The following is a 23,972-nucleotide window of genomic DNA, read 5'->3' on the forward strand; positions in this document are numbered from 1 at the left end:
GAGTAGAAAGGAGAGTATTATTCTACATCATTTCAGTCTACCCCTCACTTGTTACAGACCGACATAGCTGAGAACACGCAGGCCCAATCAGGTAACTGACAAGGTATAAGGGGATGATTTAATTATCTTGTGGACAACACTGGGTTGTTCCAAGTTGTTTACTTATTTCCTGCCCATTGTCCTTGGGCACGTGGCCAAGTGGTTAAGGCATTGGACTAGCAATCTGAAGGTCGTGAGTTCGAGCCCCGGCCGAGGCAGCGTGTTGTGTCCTTGAGCAAGGCACTTAACCACACAGTGCTCTGCGACGACATTGGTGCCAAACTGTATGGGTCCTAATGCCCTTCCCTTGGACAACATCGGTGTCGTGGAGAGGGGAGACTTGCAGCATGGGCAACTGCTGGTCTTCCATACAAACTTGCCCAGGCCTGCGCCCTGGAGAGTGAAGACTTTCCAGGCGCAGATCCATGGTCTCGCAAGACTAATGGATGCCTTTACTTTACTTTTATGTCCTTGGGCCAATACATAGACTTCAATGTTTAGTAAACCTCGTGACCTCAGTCTGGGTATCAAGAAGACAGTCCATAGAGCTACAGAAACATGGTTGATAATAGCTCACCTCCTGCCAGTTCTCTATTTGTACATAAGGTGAGTGTCTATATCCCTGATTCTGCGATGCTGTCTTTGCACTGTCTGCTAACCTGTCCCAATGTTCCTGCTTTGCTTATGAACCTTGGGAGCTGGAATGATTCACTTTGGTAGAGCTTCACAGAAGGCTGCTTCTTTCAGTGAGATTATTGTGCTGATGATCTTCTTCCTCCACCAGTCCTCAGTACGGTGCAGGGCAGCAGTGCTGCTACGATGCCAAAGGCAGGCAGATTCTGACCGTAGACTCCACAGGAGGCAGCACCCCAGACCGAGGGCACGACTGGGGCTCCCCACCTTACGAGAAACCCCCAAGGGTGCCCGGCTTTTCTCATGGCATCTATGACGTGATCAGTTTCTATTATTGCTGCCTGTGGTCCGATAACTGCAAACAATACATGGACCTGCGCCCTTCCAGCGACTGCAAGACCTACAGGCCACCGAAGGTTGGTAAGTGATGCCAATAATGGGCAGTTATTTGTGCAGTGATCTTAATATCATATTTAGCCCTGCATCACCTTTCTGTCCACATCCATTTCCTCTCAGGAATGTCATGGAGTCATAGGCTCATATTGTGCTTTAGCACAGAAACAAGCCCTTCAGCCCATCTAGTCCATGCTGAACTGTTAATTCTGCCTAGTCCCATCAATCCTCAACTGGACCAAAGCCCTCCATACCCTTCCTGTTCATGTACTTATCCAAACTTCTCTTAAAAGTTGACATCGAACTCGCACCCACCACCTCCTCTGCAGCTTGTTCCGCTCTCTTACCATCCTCGGAGTGAAAAATTTCTTCCTCCGCTTCCCCTGAAATGCTTCACCTTCCACTCCGAACCCGTGACCTCCAGTTCCAGTTTCACCCAGCTGCAGATGAAAAAGCCCGCTTGCATTAACCCTGTCTCTGTCCCTCATCATCATGGGCCAAATTATCATTCCATAACCTTGTAATGTTCTGTGTTCAGCCTGCTGGAGGAGCTCAGCAGGTTGAATGGCGTCTGAGGGGGAGAAGGAACTGTTGACGTGTCAGGATGAAAACCTGCACAGGTCTGAGAGGGCAACTTTGAGTCCTGATGTAGGATTTTGACCTGAAATGTCAAAAGTTTCTTCCTCTGCCCCCAATGGAGCTGCTTGACCTGCTGTGTTCCTCCAGCAGGTTACTCATTGCTCCAGTCCAGCATTTGCTGTTCCCCGTGTCTCTGAGGTAAAAACTGTCAGCCCTCTCCCTTTCCTCAGGTGCTGCCTGACTAGCTGAGCATTTCTAGAGTTCTATTTCAGATTTCCAGCGTCTGTGTTTTTTTTTTGATTTTCACTTTGCCAAGCCCGATGTGATTGAACCAATAAAACCCCAGACTTGGCTCATGCAACGCAGAACACGAGGGAGGGGTGGTTCATCCATTGCCCTGCAGTGACTGCCCACCTATTCCGAGTCAACACTGCTTGTTCTGGAGTGAGCCCACGCGCCCAGCTCCCAGCCCTCAGCGTACCAGCTGCACTCACAAGACAACTTTGACAGCTGGTGAGCCCACACTCACTCCTGTCCCATTCGATGTCAAAGCTGTCAGTGTTCATGAATGTCCATGTACGTCCTTGGGCCTCACAAACATTCCATAACATACTGGGCTGGCCAAAAAAAAAAACTCAAGCCACACCTACCAAAAACACATTCAAACCCATAACAATAAAGACATTGAAGCCAACTTAACACAGTTATAAAATCAGCTAGTTTTATCTTTCACCCAGCAGCTGCTTTCTTCCCGTCATTAGAATTTTGACTACTCTGCTCGTGCCAGGTTTAACCAGCTGGGAAACCTCTGGGAGCTGGCAGTGCCCTGTTGGATTCCTTGAGTAGCAGACCTGAGCAATGCAGGGGCAGTAGACGCAGGTTGAGATGCCCGGGGCAACTTGGGCCCACGCCAGTGCGTGAACTCAGAGTGCCTGTGGGGAACTACACTTAAATCCTGGCCAAAAGTGCTGGTGGGGTTTTACAGTGTGATGGAAGCACAGCTTTCTGTTTGTGCTGGATTTCAGTGTTGGAATCATAACAGTGCTTTTGTTTGGTGGGGGGGCGGAGGGAAGATGTTGTCTCTCTTGACACTCTTGCTAGACCTCAAAATGTGTTCTCCTGCTTTGTTAATGTCATCTTCTAGCAGATAACGCTCAAGCCATTTTTGGATTGTCTGTTACCCCGATGAATAGTTTTATCTTCTCACCGCTGAAACACAGAATTTACAGTGCAGTAAATGCCCAGCTGCTGATACAGCGGTGCGATAAGATTCACGCCTTACCAGCACAGGAGTCATCATTCTGCTCAAATCCTGAGGAATTCTGACAAGCAGATTAAAATGTTCATGGGAACCTTTATGAGCTCTTTTTAACATTGATTTGGTCACCGTGACAACAATGAAGCTTCGTCAGTCAGGAACATGCAAACAATGGGGATTATGTTGGCTCAGTTCAGCAATGTAAAACATCTGACATTAGTTCAACCATTCATTTTCCACGTCCCCTAATCTTCATTCCCATTGGAGATGTTACTGGTACAACACCACCCAACAGAGTGACCAGAGATCCCTCAAAAGTTGCCGTGAATGTTGAAAGGGTTATTAAGGTGTATGGTGTGTTGGCCTTCATTAGACGGGCAGTTGAGTCCCAAGACTATGGTCAACACGCTCCTAAAAGACAGCGGCGCGGCTAATGTAGATGAACTGAACACACTGATGAGGGAGAGGGAGAACTGGAGAGTCCGTCATCGTGCCCGACGCTGGCCTCCTAGGCCTGAGTCGACAGAGTGAGTTCAAGGGCTGCGAGATGGTGTTGCAGCTCTACAAAACCCTGGCTGGACCACACGTGGAGTAATGTGTTCAGTTCTAGACACCTCATTCTAGGAAGGATGTGGAAGCTTTGGAGAGGGTGCATAGGAGATTTACCAAGATTCTTCCTGGAGTGGAGGGCATGTCTTATGAAGATAGGTTGAGTGAGCTAATGCTTTTCTCTTTGGAGTGAAGGAGGACTGGAGGTGACTTGATAGAGGTGTACAAGATGATCAGAGGTATAGATAGTTTGGACAAGCAGAGATCTTTTCTATGGGGCAGAAATGGATAATACAAAGGTGTATAATTTTAAGGTGATTGGAGGAAAGTATAGAGGGGATGGCTGAGGTAAGTTCTTTACACAGAGCGTGGTGGGTGTGTGGAACACCCAGCTGGGGGTGGTGGTAGAGGCAGACACACTAGGGGCAATTAAGGAACTAGTAGGCACTAGTAAGGAAATAGGCACATGGATGATAGAAAAATGAAAAGTTATGTAGGAGGGAAGTGTAGGTTTATATAGAGTCGGTTAAAATGTCGGTACAACATCGTGGGTCAAAGGCTGTGTACTGTTTTATGTTCTATGTTGAAAAACAGGCCTGTTTGGCCTGTTTGACTCCACCTTTATGGTTTCAGCAACACCAGGAGTTCTGGCAGTGCAGCTGAGGTAGGTGCCACGGTAACGCAGCGGGCAGGGGAGCCTCCTCACAGCTCCTGTGACCCAGGTTTGATCCCAGGCTTCGGTGCTGTCTCTTGTGGTTTTCATGTGCTCTCTGTGACCACGTGAGCTTCTCCTGGGTGCTCCAGTTTCCACCCACGTCCCAGAGACGTTGTAAGTTGCAGCAGATGGATGTTGATGAATATGTGAGAGAGTATAGGCTATAGGAGAGGGGACTGATGGGATTGGTCCAGGAGTTGGATGTACGGAATGGCTTCCTCATTGAGGACATCTGGGTGCATTCAAAAGCTATGAATATACAAGTAGATAATTTAAATAATATAAATGTAATACAACCTTATTTCAAAACACAACTATAGATAGTATTTATAATCAATTGCAAATATTAAACTGAACCAAAATTAATAAACAAAGGGAATTTTTGTTCTCCTTTGCTCTATCATACAGTACGCTGTCCTTTAATGTGCAATGGGCTATCAGATTCTGTATTTGGTCTCACCTAACTTGATGTCCAGTGTATGTGGCTGGTTGACAGCTTCCATGCCGAATCTAACTATGTGATTCCACACCAAGTCTAACTCGAAGCGGGATCCAGGAGTCAGTGCAAATATGTGGGAATCTCAGCTGGAAGGGGTCATTGGATCCTGATGTTCTTGTGATCCAAGGCTCTTTGGAAGTCAAGAATGAGGCATAAAACTTGTTGCTTCTAATAATTTTATTGAGCATTTCAAAAACAAAGGAAAAGAGAGAAAGAAGAGATCGAACAAAAGGTGGTCCGGTCCTCGTATACCAAACAACTGATTCCACATTTTCCAATTAAATTCCATTACTTAAATTAACCAAAAGGATAGTACCTATTCAAGTAATGCAACACCCGCCACTAAAACTAATTAGTTTCCAGAAAAATACAAAGGGAACTGTAACCGCTAGAAAACTCATTGAACATGTACACAGTTAATTATATAAAAATACAAACAAGTATAAGAAAGTTAAGCTACAAGGAAAATAACATTTATACAGTCTAATCCAACAGGACAGTATCCTAAATCAGAACCCAATGATAAATACAGCATTATGGAAACATTTGTAGAACTCCCTCTACTGCTTGTTGCGTTTGTAATTTACCAGAAAGAGACAGGCTGTCGTGGAAACAATCTTACTTGCAGTGGTGTAGCTTGGAAGCAGAGGTAACCAACCAGATGAGACCATAGACTGTGTCAGAGACCTGATAGAATAGCAGCCTCCAGTCCCGTACAGAGTACTGGGATCACAAAAACTAAATACTTACCTTGTATTGTAAACTGCTGGTTGTCCTCTCTGGGGTGGGTGGGTTGCCATAACTGAAGTTGACATGAGGAAAGTTGACATGAAACCTGTGGGCTGAGGAACTGCCCTAATGAACCCAGGGAATAAAAAAAAAATGGGAGTTGGAGCCAATCCTTCAAGCCTGCCCCGCTATTTATACTCTATTCTTGGTTGGTGCAACTGTAACGAAACCCAATTTCCCTCGGGATCAATAAAGTATGACTATGACTATCCTGACGAAGGATCTTGGCCTGAAACGTCGACTGTACCTCTTCCTAGAGATGCTGCCTGGCCTGCTGCGTTCACCAGCAACTTTGATGTGTGTTGCTTGAATTTCCAGCATCTGCAGAATTCCTCGTGACTATGACTATGACTTACTGCAATTGTGACTGATCTGCTCTGGGCCACAGCTGCTCATCTGTGTCTTTCCCCCCTCAGTATCTTGAACTTCTGGTCATAAATTCTATAGTGGGAAAACTCCAGCCTCCTGTCTCTGAGTCACGATGCCACCATTGGTGGTATTATCTAAGTATGACAAGGAGGCTTCCTGATTTGTGGATTCTCCCCTATCAATCCAAGAACTTTGGAGATATTGCCATACTGGACTGATTTAGAAGTATGACTCCACTATGACAGACAGATATACACTCAGTGGCTACTTTATTAGGGCATACCTGTACACCTGCTTATTAATGCAAATGTCTACCCAGCCGATTAGAGGCAGCAACTCAATACATAAAAACATGCAGGCATGATCAAACAGTTCAGATGATTTTCAGGGCAAGCAACAAAATAGGGAAGAAATGTGATATAAGTGACCTTGACTGTGGAATGATTGTTGGTGCCAGACAGGGTGGTTTGAAGATCTCAGAAACTGCTGGTCTGGGATTTTCACAGCAGTCTGTAGGGTGTACAGAGAATGGTGCGATAAACAAAAATCATCCAGTGAGCGGCAGTTTTGGGGGGCTAAAATGCCTTATTAATGTCAGAAGTCAGAGGAGAAAGGTCAGACTGGTTCAAGCTGACAGGAAAGTGACAGTAACTCAAATAACCACATGTTACAATAACAGTGTGCAGAAGAGCATGTCTGAATGCACAACATGTTGAACCTTGAAGTGGATAGGCACTCTTTTACCTAGTAAAGTGACCCCTAAGTGTAGCTTTAGCATGCTGCAGAATTAAATAAATTTGTTCAGTGCCTAAATGGGCCTTGGATCTGCTGCACCAACCGCTCAGTTGGAAGTTTGATGTTAAGCTGTAAATCAGTATTTAAAAAAAATTAAATAAGTTGTGACGTTGTACTTTCAAACCCTACGTAGCAATAGCTCTAAATTCTTACAGCAAAGAGTCAGATTTCTTGAACTCTTTTCCAGGCGCAGCGTTTGGGGACCCACATCTCTTTACGTTTGATGGTGCCAACTTCACCTTCAATGGGAAGGGGGAGTACACCTTGGTGAAAGGAGAAGCAAACTCCAGAAGTGGAACGTTGCAAGTCCAAGGAAGGACGAAACAAGTCAAGAATATCAATGGTAAGAGTCTTCAGGCAGCAACATTTATTATTAAGCAACTGCCTTGTTGAGCTATATGTTTTATATATATCTAAAATGAACTTTATTTGTCACATGTACGTCAAAACATTGAAACACATGGTCAAATTGACGTTTGTGTCAATGACCAACGCAGTTCAATAATTGTGCTGGAACCAGCCTACAAGTGTCGCCACTCTTCTGACACCACCTAACATGTCCTTAGCTCACCAACCTTAACTGTATGTCTTTGGAATTTGGGAGGAAACCAGAGCCATCAGAAGAATCCCATGGGGAGAATGTACAAACTGTTTACAGAGAGCAGTTGTGAATCGAACATTAATGAGTGATTTCTGGCACTGCAAGGTGATTGTGATTGCCGCCACGCTACTGCGTTACCCCAAGACTTATTACATTTCTCATCTTTCCAAGATTTGGTCAGATAAATCCTTCAAACACTGATGATTCCATTTCTATTTCTCAGTACATTACTAAAATGGATCACTGATGCAAGAAAAGAGAAGGCTGTTTTGTATATTGAGTGGAGAGATGTAAAGTGATAAAAAATCTCTCAGATATTGCTATTATTTATTTCATCTGCATAAGTTGTCCATATTGTCCATCAGAGGCTCATCGTCATCATCATCCTCATTATGCACCATGTCCATGTGACATAGTGTGGCGCGTGGCCGAGTGGTTAAGGCGTTGGACTAGCTATCTGAAGGTCGTGAGTTCGAGCCCCAGCCAAGGCAGTGTGTTGTGTCTTTGAGCAAGGCATTTAACCACACATTGCTCCAGTCCACCCAGCTGAAAATGGGTACCGGCAAAATGCTGGGGGTTAACCTCGCGATAAACTGGCGTCCTATCTGCGGGGGGGGGGGCGGAGGAGAGTCTCATACTCTCAGTCGCTTCACGCCATGGAAACTGGGCCTGGTGAGCCAATAAGGCGCGGGACAGACTTTAACTAACGAACTACTCATATGACATAGGTGATCATTGTCCAATGACCATGATTGTTCTTGGCATGATTTGCCAATGCCTTCTACCGGGCAGAGTCTTTACAAGCTGGGTGTCCCCAGCCATTATCAATACCCTTCAGAGACTGGCTGCCTGGCGCCAGTGGTCACATAACCAGAACTTGTGATATCCACCAGCTTCTCCCATGGCCTCACGTGAATCCTGATCAGTGGGTTCACCTTGTCCAAGTTAGTGGAGGGAAGGAGTGCTTTCCACGTCCTTTGGTAGAGAGTTTACCTCTACCCTGCCACCCAGTCAGAAGGTCACTAGGTTTAATAATAATTTGCTGTCACAATGGTCTTGCAGGTAACGTGGTTCACTTACTGCATCAGTGGGCTGGGTTCAATTCTGCTCTTGAGTGCTGTCGGTGGGGAATATGCACATTCTCTCTGTGACTTCTTTGGCTTTCCCCAGTCACTTAGGTTTCCTTCTGCCTCCCAAATACTGGCTGTTTGTTAGGTTAATTGATGATAGTAGATTGTTCCATGTGTGAAGGCAGTTGGGTAACAGAGTTCCAATGGGCATGTGTGAAAGAGTGGATTGTGGTGGAATGGGATTACCTTGGGAGTCAACATAGATGTGATGGGCCAAATGGCCTTATTCTTTGCCATAAGGATATATGAGAAAAACAATTAGCTATTTTTATTACTTCATAACTACAGGATTCCAGTGAATGGCGACATGAAAGGCTTATTTTGATCTCTCAAACTGAGTAATCAATAGATGATTTGTTACAAAAACTGTTTTACAGGAAGAAATAATTGCCTAAGTTGCTCTGATCTCTAATTGGAAAATATAAATAGACACAACAAAAATAAAGTGATTTTTATGCAGTTCACTTAATTACTATCTGGAAGGCTGAGGTTGAAAGGGAAGGCAAGTTCAATAGTAACTTCAAAATGGAATTGGATAAATATTTGTAGGAAAAACAACAGTGAATCTGAACAGGCAAACACAAGGAAATCTGCAGATGCTGGAATTTCAAGCAACACACATAAAAGTTGCTGGTGAACGCAGCAGGCCAGGCAGCATCTCTAGGAAGAGATACAGTCGACGTTTCGGGCTGAGACCCTTTGTCAGGACGAAGGGTCTCGGCCCGAAACGTCGACTGAACCTCTTCCTAGAGATGCTGCCTGGCCTGCTGCGTTCACCAGCAACTTTTATGTGTGAATCTGAACAATTGGCCCTTAACCTTTTGTTGATCCCAACTAGAGATTTAGATAGAACATAGAATAATACAGCACAGTACAGGCCCTTCGGCCCACAATGTTGTGCCGACCCTCAAACCCTGCCTCCCATATAGGCCCCCACCTTAAATTCCTCCATATACCTGTCTAGTAGTCTCTTAAACTTCACTAGTGTATCTGCCTCCACCACTGACTCAGGCAGTGCATTCCATGCACCAACCACTCTCTGAGTAAAAAACCTTCCTCTAATATCCCCCTTGAACTTCCCACCCCTTACCTTAAAGCCATGTCCTCTTGTATTGAGCTGTGGTGCCCTGGGGAAGAGGCGCTGGCTATCCACTCTATCTATTCCTCTTATTATCTTGTACATCTCTATCATGTCTCCTCTCATCCTCCTACTCTCCAAAGAGTAAAGCCCTAGCTTCCTTAATCTCTGATCATAATGCATACTCTCTAAACCAGGCAGCATCCTGGTAAATCTCCTCTGTACACTTTCCAATGCTTCCACACCCTTCCTATAGTGAGGCGACCAGAACTGGACACAGTACTCCAAGTGTGGCCTAACCAGAGTTTTATAGAGCTGCATCATTACATCGCGACTCTTAAACTCTATCCCTCGACTTATGAAAGCTAACATCCTATAAGCTTTCTTAACTACCCTATCCACCTGTGAGGCAACTTTCAGGGATCTGTGGACATGTACCCCCAGATCTCTCTGCTCCTCCACACTACCAAGTATCCTGCCATTTACTTTGTACTCTGCCTTGGAGTTTGTCCTTCCAAAGTGTACCACCTCACACTTCTCCGGGTTGAACTCCATCTGCCACTTCTCAGCCCACTTCTGCATCCTATCAATGCCTCTCTGCAATCTTCGACAATCCTCTACACTATCCACAACACCACCAACCTTTGTGTCGTCTGTAAACTTTATTGGCTTGAAACTTTTCTACAGCTGGTAGCAGTAAACACACTTATATAGTTGCCCTAGTACATCACAGTCAGACAATGGTCTCCATTTTTTATAATAGTCAAGATGTCTGATAGTGACCACACTAATTGCTCTAGTTTAAAATGAATTGCAATTATCAGGGATGCTTTGACGTTATTAACATCAGGAATGACTACATGAATTGGGATCTTCTCTTAATGGAAGAGCCAGTGGAATAAAAGGCCTAAGTAACACACACAAAATGCTGGAGGAACTCAGCAGTTCAGATGACATCGATGGAAATGAACAAACAGCTAACATTTCAGGCTGAGACCCTTCTTCAGGACTGGAAAGGAAGGGGAAAGACCCCAGAATAAAAAGGTGGGGGGGGGGGAAGGAGGAGAGCTATGGGGTGATAGGTGAAGCCTGGTGGTAGGAATGGTAAGGGGCTGGAGAAGAAGGAATCTGATAGGAGAGGAGAGTGGACCATAGGAGAAAGGGAAGGACGAGGGGCCCAGGGGGTGGTGATAGGCAGATGAGAAGAATTAAGAGGCCAGATTGGGGAAGAGGGGAGGGTGAGGGAAATATATTTTTACCAGGAGGAGAAATTGATATACATGCCATCGGGTTGGAGGCTACCCAAATGGAATATAAGGTGTTGCTCCTCCACCCTCGGGGCATGGGAGGGCTATGGACCGACAAGCTGGAATGGGAATGCGAAGAGGAATTGGCCACTGGGAAGTTTTGCTTTTTGATAGTTGGAGCAGAGGTGCTCGACCTGATGGAATGAAGACCTGATGTGCATTTTGTAAACTGGAAATATAGCCTCATAATTCAATCTCCTTGCTGCAGATTGTAGGTACAAAACCAGAGCATGCTGGGAACATTCCCCCTTCTCTCTTTTTCCATTCCCCATCTGGTTCTCCTCTCACCCCTTCTCTTCAGATCTCCTGTCCATCACCACCCTATAGTGCCCCTCTTCTCTTTCCCTTTCTCCCATGGTCCACTGTCCTCTCCTATCAGATTCCTCCTCCTTCAGCCCTTTACCTCTTCCACCAATCACCTTCCAGCTTCTCACTTCATCATTGTCACACGGGAAGAGTAATGTGATTGGAATCCATGATTTTCCTGGTGAAGGTAAAGGTTACAGTGCTCCAGAAATTCTTCGGCTGTACCAACTTTCTGCGACTCGCAGTGTCGTGGAGCAGGCAAGTTCATGCCTTTCTTACTGAGTGGAGGATTGTTGGTGGCAAATGGACACAGATGTGTGCTGCGACCAGGCCGCCCGGTAGTTCAGGAGATGATTGATCACACTGACTGGTTTTACATGTGAATCCTGAGCTGTTCAGCAACAGATGTGTTCCGATATCAGGCTTCCCAGATGCAGATGTGGTCAGTTATCCAGCTTTTCCCAGTGTTTTGTGCACAGCTATTCATCAACACATGTGTCAAGATATCAGGCTACAGGGACTGTAGGCATGCACCACATTACATTAGGGGACCTAGCTGTGTGTTAAAAGAGCAGAATAGGCTAAAGAGGAATCGGTTGGGGAATGGGTCTGATGGGATTGCTCCAGAGATTGACATGGACTCAATGGTCCAAATGGCTGCCTCCTGTGTCATAAGTATGAAAGTGTGGGAAAATACAAGGCAGAGAAAGGAATGTAAAACTAGAACACTGACTTCCTTTTTAAACCTCACAGAATAACTCTAATTACCCCATCTGGATATTGACTGATATACTTAATGATAGCTCCCCATATGTTAATTTAGTGTATAGACAGCAAAGATGTCTGTTTCATGAAATTATAATAATAATTTATATTAATGAAAGGCCACTTCCTTCCTCATTTATCTGAATGGTTGATAAATAAGAAACTCTTTCTCTGGGAACATACAGATCCAGGTTTTGAGCACCTGCACAACCTCTTGTGCTTATGATTTGTTCTTCCTCCAGGAAAGCGTTTAGAGAGTTTGTACAATGGATTTTGGCTTCCGGTGCACTGCTCGTTGACATTCATTAATTTAGGAAAGGCATTGCTCTCTCAAGGTTTGACTAAAATTTCAATTCATTCAAATTGTTGTTGGATTTGAGTTTCTGAATGGACTGTTCTATTCAGTCATTGGTGCAGAACATCCTTACAGCAAAATTCTGATTGTTGGGAAATGCTGAAGATTTGGTATCTGGTTCCTTCTCTTTAACACAAAAGGCCATGTCTCCAGTGCTCTAACACACAGTAGGTTCTCGCAAACCCTTTAATGTGCAGGGATCCCAGCTTCTACGCTCCCTTTAATACACAGGGGCTTCTGGCTCCAGCCTTTCCCTTAACAAAAGAGCTATGCTTCCTACACTCCCCAGATTAATGGGCAACAATGAAAAATTAAACCATTATAAAAGTGAGCGATTATTGCGCTATCACAATGTCCAATGATAGCAGAATAACAGTGGGTAATTATAATCGTATAACTGGGCAATTACAACATCATACTAGTGGACAATTACGCCATTATAACAGAAGGAATTTATAACATTACCCTGCAGACAACTATAACATTATGCAAGTGGGTAATCACAGCATGTTAACAAGGAGTGCTTATTGTATTACGATGTTGTGATAGTGACTGCTGTTGCAGGATGACAGCAGAAAGTTATAGAGCTATCAATTAGTAACTGTGGCACTATGATATATTAGAGTATTATAACTTGAGAGCACAAAAGGAGCATGTTGCCATGGCATCGTACTGCTGGGCAGACATTGTCCCGTGACAATGAGCTGCTGGGCAGCAATGCATTAGTTTCTTTGTGTAAGAGGTAGTTTAAGGCGGCACGATAGCGTAGCAGTTCGCCTGTGCTACCTCAGCTCCAGCTCCAGCGACCCAGGTTCAATTCCCACCGCTGCCTGTATGCTCGCCTGGTGGCTGTGTGGGTATCCTCTGGGTGCTAAGGTTTCCTCACACATTCCAAGGATCACATTGGTCACATGGCTATAATTTGGACTTGTTGGACCGGAATGACATGTTAACTTGCTGTGATTCACTAAATCTCTTAATCTTTTAGTCTCCAAGTTCTACGAGGAACGATATGATCAATATCCCAGAGATCTAATTCTGAATTTTTTTTAAGCTGGCTTTCCTTCTATATCAGGGAAATATTTATTGGCAATTTGCTGCTCTCTTTTTAATTACAGGAGTAAACGCAGATGTGACTGGATTTACTGCTGTCGCTATGCGGGAAGGTGATTCCGATGTGATTGAATTCCGCATCGCTAGCCATGACATTGGAAGCAGCTTGGAGGTGTTGATCAACAGTGGACCTGCAACTTTCAAGGAACAGAACTGGATGGACCTCAAAGGTAAGCTTTGTCAGATTGGTGAGATGATCAGAATTTACCTGATCGACCCTGATGATCAGGACCTGGCCTGAAACGTTGACTGTTCAGTCCTCGCCATAGATGCTGCCTGATCTGCTGAGTTCCTCTAGCACATTGTGTGTGTTACTCTGGACTACCTGTTAACTTCCCGACTTCCCCAGACTGCTCGCTGTGGCTCAGTAGGTAGTACCCTGACCTGATTCAAGTCCCATATCAAACACTTGGCATAAAAACCTATACTGGAACTTCATTGCAGTGTTGAGAGAGAGCTGTGTTATTAGATGTCCTGTCTTTCAAATGAGACTGAAATCAAGAACCTGCCCTTCTTATATAAACAAGGTACAGCAAGACATTTCTCCATGTTTCTTATTTATACTGCAGCCAAAAGCAATGTGACAGATTATCTAGTTATCATCACATTACAAGTCAAATATTAAAACTATATAGAAGACTCTTTGGAGGATGTGAACTGTATTGCTAACCAGCAAATATCACCCATCCCTAATTATCTTCAGAGGTGTAATATAGTGCAGGGATGTGTATGGTCAAGCACTGTGGTACGAGGATTAAAGGCATAGATTATTAGAGTCATAGACTCATAGAAAAGTACAACACAGAACCAGTGCCTTCGGCCCATCTGGTCTGTGCCGAACCATTTAAACCGCCTACTCCCATTGATGTGCACTGGGACCATAGTTCTCCATACCCCTAGCGTTTCTGTACCTATCCAAACCTCTGCCAAAAATTGAAATCGAGCTTGCATGCACCAGTTCTGCTGGCAGGCCCGTTCCCTAAGAAACGATGTGATTATGTTGGAGAAGGTCCAGAGGAGGTTTACAAGAATGATCCTAGGAATGAAAGGATTAACATATACTTTATACTTATTGTCACCAAACAATTGATATTAGAACGTGCAATCATCATCGTGGTATTTCATTCTGCGCTTCCCGCTCCCTGGATTACAAATTGATAATAAATATTAAAAATTTAAATTATAAATCATAAATAGAAAATAGAAAAATAGAAAGTAAGGTAGTGCAAAAAAAAAACTGAGATGCGGGTCCGGATATTTGGAGGGTACGGCCCAGATCCGGGTCAGGATCCGTTCAGCAGTCTTATCACAGTTGGAAAGAAGCTGTTCCCAAATCTGGCCGTACGAGTCTTCAAGCTCCTGAGCCTTCTCCCGGAGGGAAGAGGGATGAAAAGTGTGTTGGCTGGGTAGGTCGTGTCCTTGATTATCCTGGCAGCACTGCTCCGACAGCGTGCGGTGTAAAGTGAGTTCAAGGACGGAAGATTGGTTTGTGTGATGTGCTGCGCCGTGTTCACAATCTTCTGCAGCTTCTTCAAGAGTGTTTGATGGCTCTGGGCCTGTACTCACCGGAGTTTAGAAGAATGAAGGTTGGTCTCATTGAAACCTATGGCATTTTTTTTTGGCGGCTCAGGCACGGTCAGTGTGAGTATTGGTGTCGTAGCCCTACCAAAGGCTGGGAGGGAGAGAGAGTATAAAAGGAGAAGATTTGGGTAAGGTTGGTCTTTATCGGCTACGCAAATGTCAGCAGCAGAGGCCTAAACTCAGCTGCAAATAAAAGGACGATAAGGTCAAACAGAGCGGCCATTTTTGAAGTGTGCCCGTGATGGAGTGGGAAAGCTTTGGTATAACAGGTTTCAGCGTGAACAGGCAGAGGCACAGTAAGCCTTTTTTGTTTGGTACAGAGTACATAGGATGGAATGCTCCTCCTGTAAGCTGTGGGAATTCAGGGTAGCAGGCGGTTTCCCTGATGACTATATCTGCAGGAAGTGCACCCAACTTCAGCACCTGACCGACCGGGTCAAGGAGTAATGTACTCAGGATCATTCGGGAGGCTGAAGAAATCATAGATGAGACTTTTAAAGAGGTGGTCACACCCAGAGTACAGGTTTCAGACAATAGATGGCTGAGCACCTGGAGAGGTAAGGGGATTACAAAATCTGTACAGGGATCCATTCCCCTCAGCAGCAAGTATATCCCTTTGGATACTGCTGGGGGATGATCCATTGGTGCACGACAGGAGCAACCAGGCTGGTGGCAACTTGGCTCAACAGGGAAGGGTAAAGGGATGGGTGGGTTAGTAAGTTTGCGGGTGATACCAAGATGGGTGGAGTTGTGGATAGTGTGGAAGACTGGCAAAGAACACAGCATGATATAGATCAGTTGTGGATACGGGCAGAGCAATAGCAGGTGGAGCTTAATGCAGATAAATGGGAGGAGTTGCACCTGGGTAGGGCAAGTACAAGGAGATAGTACACTGTGAAGCGCAAGATCCTTAACAGTGTTGCTAAGCAGAGAGATCTTGGGATCCAAGTTCATAGCTCCTTGAAAGTGGTGACACAGGTCGATAAGGTGGCTAAGAAGGCTTATGGAATGCTTGCTTTTATTATTTGAGGCACTGAGTTCAAAGCCAAGAGATTATGTTGCAACTGTAGCCCCCCGGCAAGCCTCAGGTTCGCTCAGCTCGCTGTCGTCGAGGGAAACAGCCCTCGGCCCCACCAAACTTGGTAATAAAGTTTGTGTGGATGCTGTGTGATGTACCCCACCCCACCAAAATAACAGACAATATACCAGATACAATTAAATGAATTACAGTTTAGAGATATTATTGGAACTATATAATTAATAGAGATAAAGTATAAAAAGAAAATAAAAGGCACCACACTTATCAAAGTTCAATCTCTTCGTGCACAAACAATTGGAGCTCGGGACCCTCCTCCCCTCAGACCACCTCGACCTGCCGCCTGGTACCAACAGTGGTGGTCGACCAGACGCTCTACACGAGTCCGTCTCCGCCTGCTCTCCTCGCCGAACACCCTGGACCTCAGACTCCTGCTCGGGGTCCGACCCCGTTAGCCGACTCACAGCACCTTGTCCATCCTCTCTCTCTCTCTCTCTCTCTCTCTAGCGCCTTCTGCCCCCAAACCCGTGCATCACAATAACTTACACACTAGAAAGAACAACATCTATCCCAATTGGTTCGTTTGCTGTCTTATCAATAACATAATCCAAACAAACTGCTAGCGGGAGGACTTTCTCGGCAGTTAACATAACAAAGAAGCCATTTTAATTAGCCTACGCAGTAACATGAAAGAAGAAACCCCTTACACAACTTTATAGAACTCTGGTTGGGCCACACTGGGAGTATTGCATACAGTTCTGGTCACTATAGGAAGGATGTTGAGGCTTTGGAGGAGGTGCAGAAGAGGTTTGCCTGGATGCTGCCTGGTTTAGAGAGTATGTGCCATCATGAGAGTTGCTGTCTGGAGCAGCGGATAAGGGAAGACATGATAGATATTTATAAGATTGTGAAGGGCATAGATAGAGTAGACAGGAAGTATATGTTTCTCAGGATAGAAGCATCTAATACCAGAGGGCATGCACTAAAGGTGAGAGGGGGTAGGTTCAAAGGGGAAGTGAGGGGTAAGTTTTTACTCGGAGAGCGGTGGATGCCTGGAATGTGCTGTCTGGTCTGGTGGTGGAGGCAAATATATTAGAGGCTTTTAAGAGACGTTTAGACAGGCATATGGATGTGAGGAAGATGGAGGGATAGTGTAGGCAGGAGGAATTCATGTTTAGGTGCTCTTGATTTGCATTTTAGCTTGTCTGGCACTACATTGTGGGACAAAGGGCCTGTGGCTGTGCTGAACTGTTCTGTGTTTGACCCTGAAAAGCCTAGAAAGAGTGGGCGTGGAGAGGATGTTTTCAGGAGTGATGGACCAGGGAGCACAGCCTCAGAACGGAGGGATGTTCCTTTACAACAAAGATGAGGAGGAACTTCTTTAGCCAGTAGATGGTGAATCTGTGGAACTCATTGCCACAGATGGCTGCAGAGGATAAGTCATTGGGCATATTAAAGTGGAGGTTGATAGACTCTTGATTAGTTATGCTTTGTCACTGCAGGATCTAATCAAAAGAAAAACACGGGAGCCGGGAAATGCGTGTCTACTTTGTTTTACCTTAGTGAGGTGCGCACATTTGATATGGTGACGTAGTGATTTATGTCATTCACGTACTTCTTACATATAACCCATAATGAATTATGTAAACAGACAATGCTTAATCAACAATACTTTACTCAAATATTAGTGAAATATTAAATACACAACACTCCACCCTGCTTAGCTAAAAACTCCAACTCAATATAGAATACATCTTGACTCAAGTATACTCAAATATGGAACATATTGCTCTCTAGTCATTATACATATACACAAACACAGGTACATATATATAGTGAGGCCACGCAACTTCCTTCCCAAACCAGTCTCACTAATGAATCAGTCTTGCAGTATTTTATGTTACCAATTTCCACCAGGGTCTTGTGATCACAAGAAAGATGTTTAAGACACTCATTTGCACCACTTTTTGGATTGGGAAATGCCACAGTGAGCAAGCATGCTGCCATCTTTAGACCAGGGTCGTGAATCCTGTTGTGTTTGAACTGGGAGAATAGTTTTGCTAAAAGGTAGGTTTCTGAGAAAGAATGGGATCCAGGGCGAGCCATGATACAGTGGAAGGCAGAGGGCCAAACCTGGTCAAATGAGACCTCAGCTGGGGAAATGTGATCAGCACAGACAAGTTGACCAAAAAGCCTGTTTCCCTGTTATATAGCTCCATTTCTTTACCAAATATCAGCTTACTTGCATTCTATCAATGTCTATAGCCGAAAGAGTAACTCATGATCTTAGTATTATGTCTTGACATGTTGTAACATATGAATAAAGTAGCATAGAACAGGAGAGGGTCATTGTTCCCTTGAGCCTGCACTGTCATTCATTATGATCGTGGCCGATCTGTCCTGGACCTCATCTTTTTCCCCGTGCTTTCCCCACTCCCCGAATTCAAAAACAAATAACTAATTCCCCTTTGAATATCCTAACCCCTGCAACTCTCTGGGGACAAAGAATTGCAGATATGTACTGGCCTCTTTTCAGTTCAGGTGCATGAACTAATGCAAGAGTGTTAAGCGGATTTATTTGGGTGCCTCTCCTCCTATAGGGGTCTACCTCTATTCGGCCGGCCCACAGAACGTGACTGCCATGTTTCCCTCTGGAGCCGGCGTGGAAGCACAGGTGAGGGGCTCAATCCTGAGCATCAGCATCCTGTTACCGGACACGTTTACAAACCAGACAGAGGGGCTGCTTGGAGTGATGAACGACAACAGGGATGACGACTTCACCTTCAGAAATGGATCAGATCTATCAGCCGACGCAAGCCAGGAGAATCTCTATGAATTCGGAGCCAGCTGTAAGTAAACCCTCTGGCCTTTTCAAGTCACATGTAGGACTATGGACCAATCCCAATCCAGGCGTCAGGACTGGTGAATCAGAATTGGTTTATTAGCATTGACATGAAATATGTTGTCTTGCAACAGCAGTACTGTGCAAAGACAACATAATTACTATAAATTATAAAATAAATAAATAAATTCCGTAAAGCAAAATGCGAAGAATGATGAGGTTGTGTCATCATGAACTTGATGACAGTGAGGAAGGATCTGCTCCTAAATCACTGAGTGGGGGTCTTTCGGCTCCTGTACCTCCACCCCGATGGTGGTAATGAGAAGAGAGCCTGTGCCGGATGTGAGTGTCCTAAGTGATGGATGCTGCCTGAGGCAATGCCTCAATGATGAGGAGGGTTGTGTCTGTGATGGAGCTGGCTGAATCCACAATCCTTGGCAGCCTCTTGCAATCCTGTGCATTCGAGCCTCCATTCCAGGTTGTGAGGCAACCGGTCAGAATGCAGGGTTTTGACCCGAAAATTTGACTGTTTCTTTCCTCTTACAGATGTTACTTGAGTTCCTCTGGCAGATTGTTTGTTGCATTCACTTTGGTAGCCCTGACTTCTCTTTGCCTCTCCCAGTCATCCTCCTGAAGCCCTCTCACAGTCTCCCTGTCCGGCCCTCACTTCCACCCACAGGCACGGAGATCATAGACATCTTTGACACGAGTATTGAAGGCATCTTGACTCTGCCACTCCCGCCCTTTTCTCTTGTCCACCAAGGCCAACCTCCCTAAAGATTCTCTGGTGCTTCACCCCTTGATTCAAATAATTTTCCTTTGCACCTCTTCTCACAAACCCTTTTCAGTTTGTCATGTCCACAAAACCCACGACTTGTTCCCTGGTCTTATTGCCAGTAAACTGCTGGACTTGGCTAACTTCTCCTACTGGTCCTTGCAGTAGCAGCTTGTACTGCTAATATTCCTGCTTTTTGGAGTATCCATCCCCTGTTTGCTAAGTTACTGAAATGAGCCAGAACCATAAGCAGGCTTCAGACTGCCCAACAGGATGCCTGATAAAATCAGCTCAGACAGGCTTCTACCAAGTTTTCTGGAATGTTCTTCGCCCTCAATTTAATTTAAAACAATATTTCCTTTATAAATGCCAACTTATTTGGAGTTGAGCTCAGAACTGCTTGAATACGTTCTGTGGAAATTCATTGGCCGTTGCACAGGGTCAATATGGCCATCTCAAGGAAATTGTAATCATGTTTATTGTGTTATAGTTTTAATAGATGATTGTTGTTACAGCTGGAAATACATGTTAATTTAATCCTGGCCCTGTCTTTTCCATGTCTCCTTCCCGTCTCGTCAGTCATCACTCTTATTCGACATCAGTTTTGGAACTTAACCCAACTTTTGCCTCGTTGCTTCTGAATTTTCCATCTCCACAGCCAATATGGACCCTTTCTGATATTCCTCAGATAAAGAAACTTTTGTTATTCTGAGCTGTTTTGAATATCCAGTTTTGATCTATAATTGTCATCGCCACATCAGCAGGATTAATTCATTTCACATATTCTTTTTAGGGGCAATTGAAAATAAGAGTTCTCTCTTCACCTATGACAGTCAGTTCTTGCTGAACAATTACTTGCATGCTCCCAAGCATGACCCAGCCTTCACACCTATCTTCCACGTGTCGGAGAACCCAGCGAATCCCCTGCATGCCAAGATGAATGCCCTGTGCGAAGGGATCGAGTCTTGTCGGTTTGATACTCTTGTAACCGAAAGCCTCCAGGTGGGAAATGAAACAAAGCTCTCCTATCTGAACTACCGAAAGCTGGTTGAAAGCCTTGAACCAGGTAAGTTACTGTATGTAATCACTATTCTGCCTGATGTGTAAGCCTGAGCTGACCACACGAATGAGATAGAATTTACACTGCAGAAATAGACCACTAGTCCTAATTGGCCTCGGTTACTATCCAAGCCTCAAAACAAGCTATCTAACCCATTCAGCATCCTACCTTGTTTCTTTTCCCTTTGTGTCTTCATCGTCAAAAAATGTAAGAGTCGAATTTATTGTCAGATGTACACACAGGTGCAATGAAAGGCTTATTTGCAGCAGCATCACAGGCCCATAGCATCATTCACAAGAAAAAAAAGCTAAATTAGACATAGATTAAGCACAATTTATTCAAGAAAGAATGCAATTAGAACAAGAGCAAAAACATCCATTTCAGTCTTTTCCAAACTATACCCTTGCCATTCACCCCAATTGTTGTAGAAGACAGCATGGTCTACACTTGCATCATTCTCTGGGCAAGCATGTGTTCACTTAATTCCCCATTCTAATTCCCCCACAGATGTAGTTTAACCTATCTTAATACCTTCATTTTACTCTATCTCTCATTCTTCGTCTGTGCATATGCTCCTAATACATTGGAGTCTCCAACCCAGCTGTTCGAGCTATTTACTCACTAAGCTTTTGACAGTGATAATCTCTGTTCTGGACTGCATGGCTGTGTAAATTTAAGTCTTAGGAAAGGAAGTGGACAATTACTAAGACTGAAGCATTGTAAATCCAATAATTTACATTTACCTCTTCCAGATTTTTGAGACCGCTTCATCTTCTCTGTGCCAGTCTAAGATTCATTGATGAAAATGCTAAAACAGCTTCTTCCTTAAATTCACCTGCACATAAAATTTTAGCAGGCATAAATGCAAGTAAATTCAATCACTGGCCTTTGTGAAGGTTGTGACAACAATTGTAGGTAGCAATGATCATGGCTTTGACACGCCACCTTAAACATCTGACACTTAGCCATGCTTCTTAAAATCTGAGTAGAAAGCAAAGTCTAAAGTAGAATTGTACAGAATGAAGTCATAAACAGTGAATGCATTGCATGGGTAACCTTCAGTGGAAATGCTGCAAACCAAGGAGGAGAGAGCTATTTCCCAGATCAACGTCTTTCCTGCATCAATCCTTGAGGATTTTATAGTCAGTAACTGATCTCATGAGATGGGTTGGATATCAGCCTTAGAAGAACAATAACATTTTCTCCTTACCCGCCCATTGCCTCCCTCTGGTGCTTATCCTCCTCCCCCCCCATCTTTTCTTTCTTCCATGGCCTTCTGTCTCTTTCACCAATCAACTTCCCAGCTCTTTACTTCATCCTCCCCCTCCAGATTTCACCTTGTGTTTCTCTCTCTCCCCTCCCACCGCCCCACCCCCCCCACCTTTTAAATTTACTCCTCAGCTTTTTTTTTTCCAGTCCTGCCGAAGGGTTTGGCTCGAAATACCGACTGTACTCTTTCCCTAGATGCTGCCCTGGCCTGCTGAGTTCCTCCAACATTTCGTGTGTGTTGCTCGGATTTCCAGCATCTGCAGATATTCTCGTTTTTAATAGCTTTTCTTAACAGTTGTTAGAAATTTTATAATTTGAAAGACAAATGTGTTGATTAAGACCAAAGTATAAGGCAATAAAGGAGCTGTTGAGTCACTATAAAATGGAACTGTAATGTTTGACAAATATTTATATAGGGTGTCTACCAGAGTAAAAATCTCATGTCATTTCATAGGTGAGAAACAGGCATCAGGAAATACTAAAAAAGAATCTGTATTTATATAAGGCCTCATGACATTAACAAGTCATTCCTAAAGTGTTTTGCAGCAATAAATAGCTCTTGTTTTAAAGCCATTGTTGTTGTATAGACTAACAAAGCAACTAATTTGGACTCTGGCAACACACATAAAAGTTGCTGGTGAACGCAGCAGGCCAGGCAGCACCTCTAGGAAGCGGTACAGTCGACGTTTCGGGCCGAAGGGTCTCAGTCTGAAACGTCGACTGTACCTCTTCCTAGAGATGCTGCCTGGCTTGCTGCGTTTACCAGCAACTTTTATGTGTGTTGCTTGAAATTCCAGTATCTGCAGATTTCCTGGTGTTTATGTTATGTTGAAGTTTAGTGAGGCCTGACGAAGGGTCTCAGCCTGAAACGTCAACTGTACCTCTTCCTAGAGATGCTGCCTGGCCTGCTGCGTTCACCAGCAACTTTTATGTGTGTTGCTTGAAATTCCAGCATCTGCAGATTTCCTCGTGTTTGCATTTTTAATTTGGAGTCTGCAAAGGATTATGACAGGAACATGGATTTAATACCTGTAATCTGCATTTGACTGTTTTGATCAGGGGGAAAGTGCTGCTGTGGGTACAGGGAAGCTCCCTGATAGTGATATTCTTGTACATTCAGACCTGTGTACAAGAGGAGTCCGCAGTTTGATGTAGGGATCTAGATTGTGTGTTGTTGTTCTGGAGTGGGATACATCAGAACATAGTGGTGAGCACTTTGTAGAAATGACTGAAGGCATGGTGGGAGATACTGTATGTGTGCAGGCTTATGGACATTGAGAAAGAGGAAGAAATGTGATCAGAGCTGTAGTGAAGCCCAATGTTCAGTTACAGATGGTCTTGCCTCATTCCTGACCCGGTGGACCACCAGAGGGAGAGGCAATGGTGTAAAATGGGGCAGGTAGGTGAAGGAGAGCAGGGAGAGATATTGTCAATGTCTTTGAGCAGGAAGGTTTAATAACGTGGTGGGCTGATCATCAGAACCAATCATTCCTACTGAGTTGATGCTAATCAATATATTACCCCATGGGAAATAGCAGAACACTTGCTCTGTCAGTAATCTAAACCAACAATATTTTCTGGCTGAGTGGTGCCACAACAACAACAACAACCTCTCAGTCAAGTCAGCAAGATTGCGGAGATGATTATTGACTTCAGGAGGAGGAAATCCAATGTCTATGAGCCATTCCTCATTGGGGGAATCGGAGGTGGAGGGGGTCAGTAACTTTAAACGTTATAATTTCAGAGGATCTGTCCTGAATTGAGTGAGTAAGTGCCATTATGAAAACAGCATGACAGTGCCTCTACTTTCTTAGAAGTTTGCGAAGATTCGGCATGTCATCTAGAAGTTTGACAAACTTCTGTAGATGTGTGATGGAGAGTATATTGACTGGTCGCATCACAGACTGGTTTGGAAACATCAATGCCCTTGGACATAAAAGCCTATATAAAAAAATAGTGAATACACCCAGTCCATCATGGGCAAAGCCCTCCCCACCTTTGAGCACATCTGTACAGAGCGCTGTCACAGGAAAGCAACATCCATCATCAAGGATCCCCATCATCCTGACCATGCTCTCTTCTCAGTGCTACCACCAGGAAGAAGGTACAGGAACCATAGGACACACACCACCAGTT

General features: G+C 44.5%; 1 protein-coding gene across 2 annotated transcripts in view; it reads left to right on the plus strand.

Moving 5' to 3' along the window:
- The window catches only part of susd2 (sushi domain containing 2), a 99,058-nt gene that overhangs the window by 58,036 nt on the left and 17,050 nt on the right, over positions 1-23,972 (plus strand). For both annotated transcript variants that reach the window (XM_072247502.1, XM_072247503.1), the window contains 5 exons: positions 824-1,092; positions 6,806-6,961; positions 13,279-13,443; positions 18,491-18,739; positions 20,301-20,573. In XM_072247502.1, the coding sequence (XP_072103603.1) occupies positions 824-1,092; positions 6,806-6,961; positions 13,279-13,443; positions 18,491-18,739; positions 20,301-20,573 (1,112 nt within the window). The remainder of the gene's footprint in view (positions 1-823; positions 1,093-6,805; positions 6,962-13,278; positions 13,444-18,490; positions 18,740-20,300; positions 20,574-23,972) is intronic.

This window comes from Mobula birostris, chromosome 31, assembly GCF_030028105.1.
Source record: "Mobula birostris isolate sMobBir1 chromosome 31, sMobBir1.hap1, whole genome shotgun sequence".
Lineage (NCBI taxonomy): Eukaryota > Metazoa > Chordata > Chondrichthyes > Myliobatiformes > Myliobatidae > Mobula > Mobula birostris.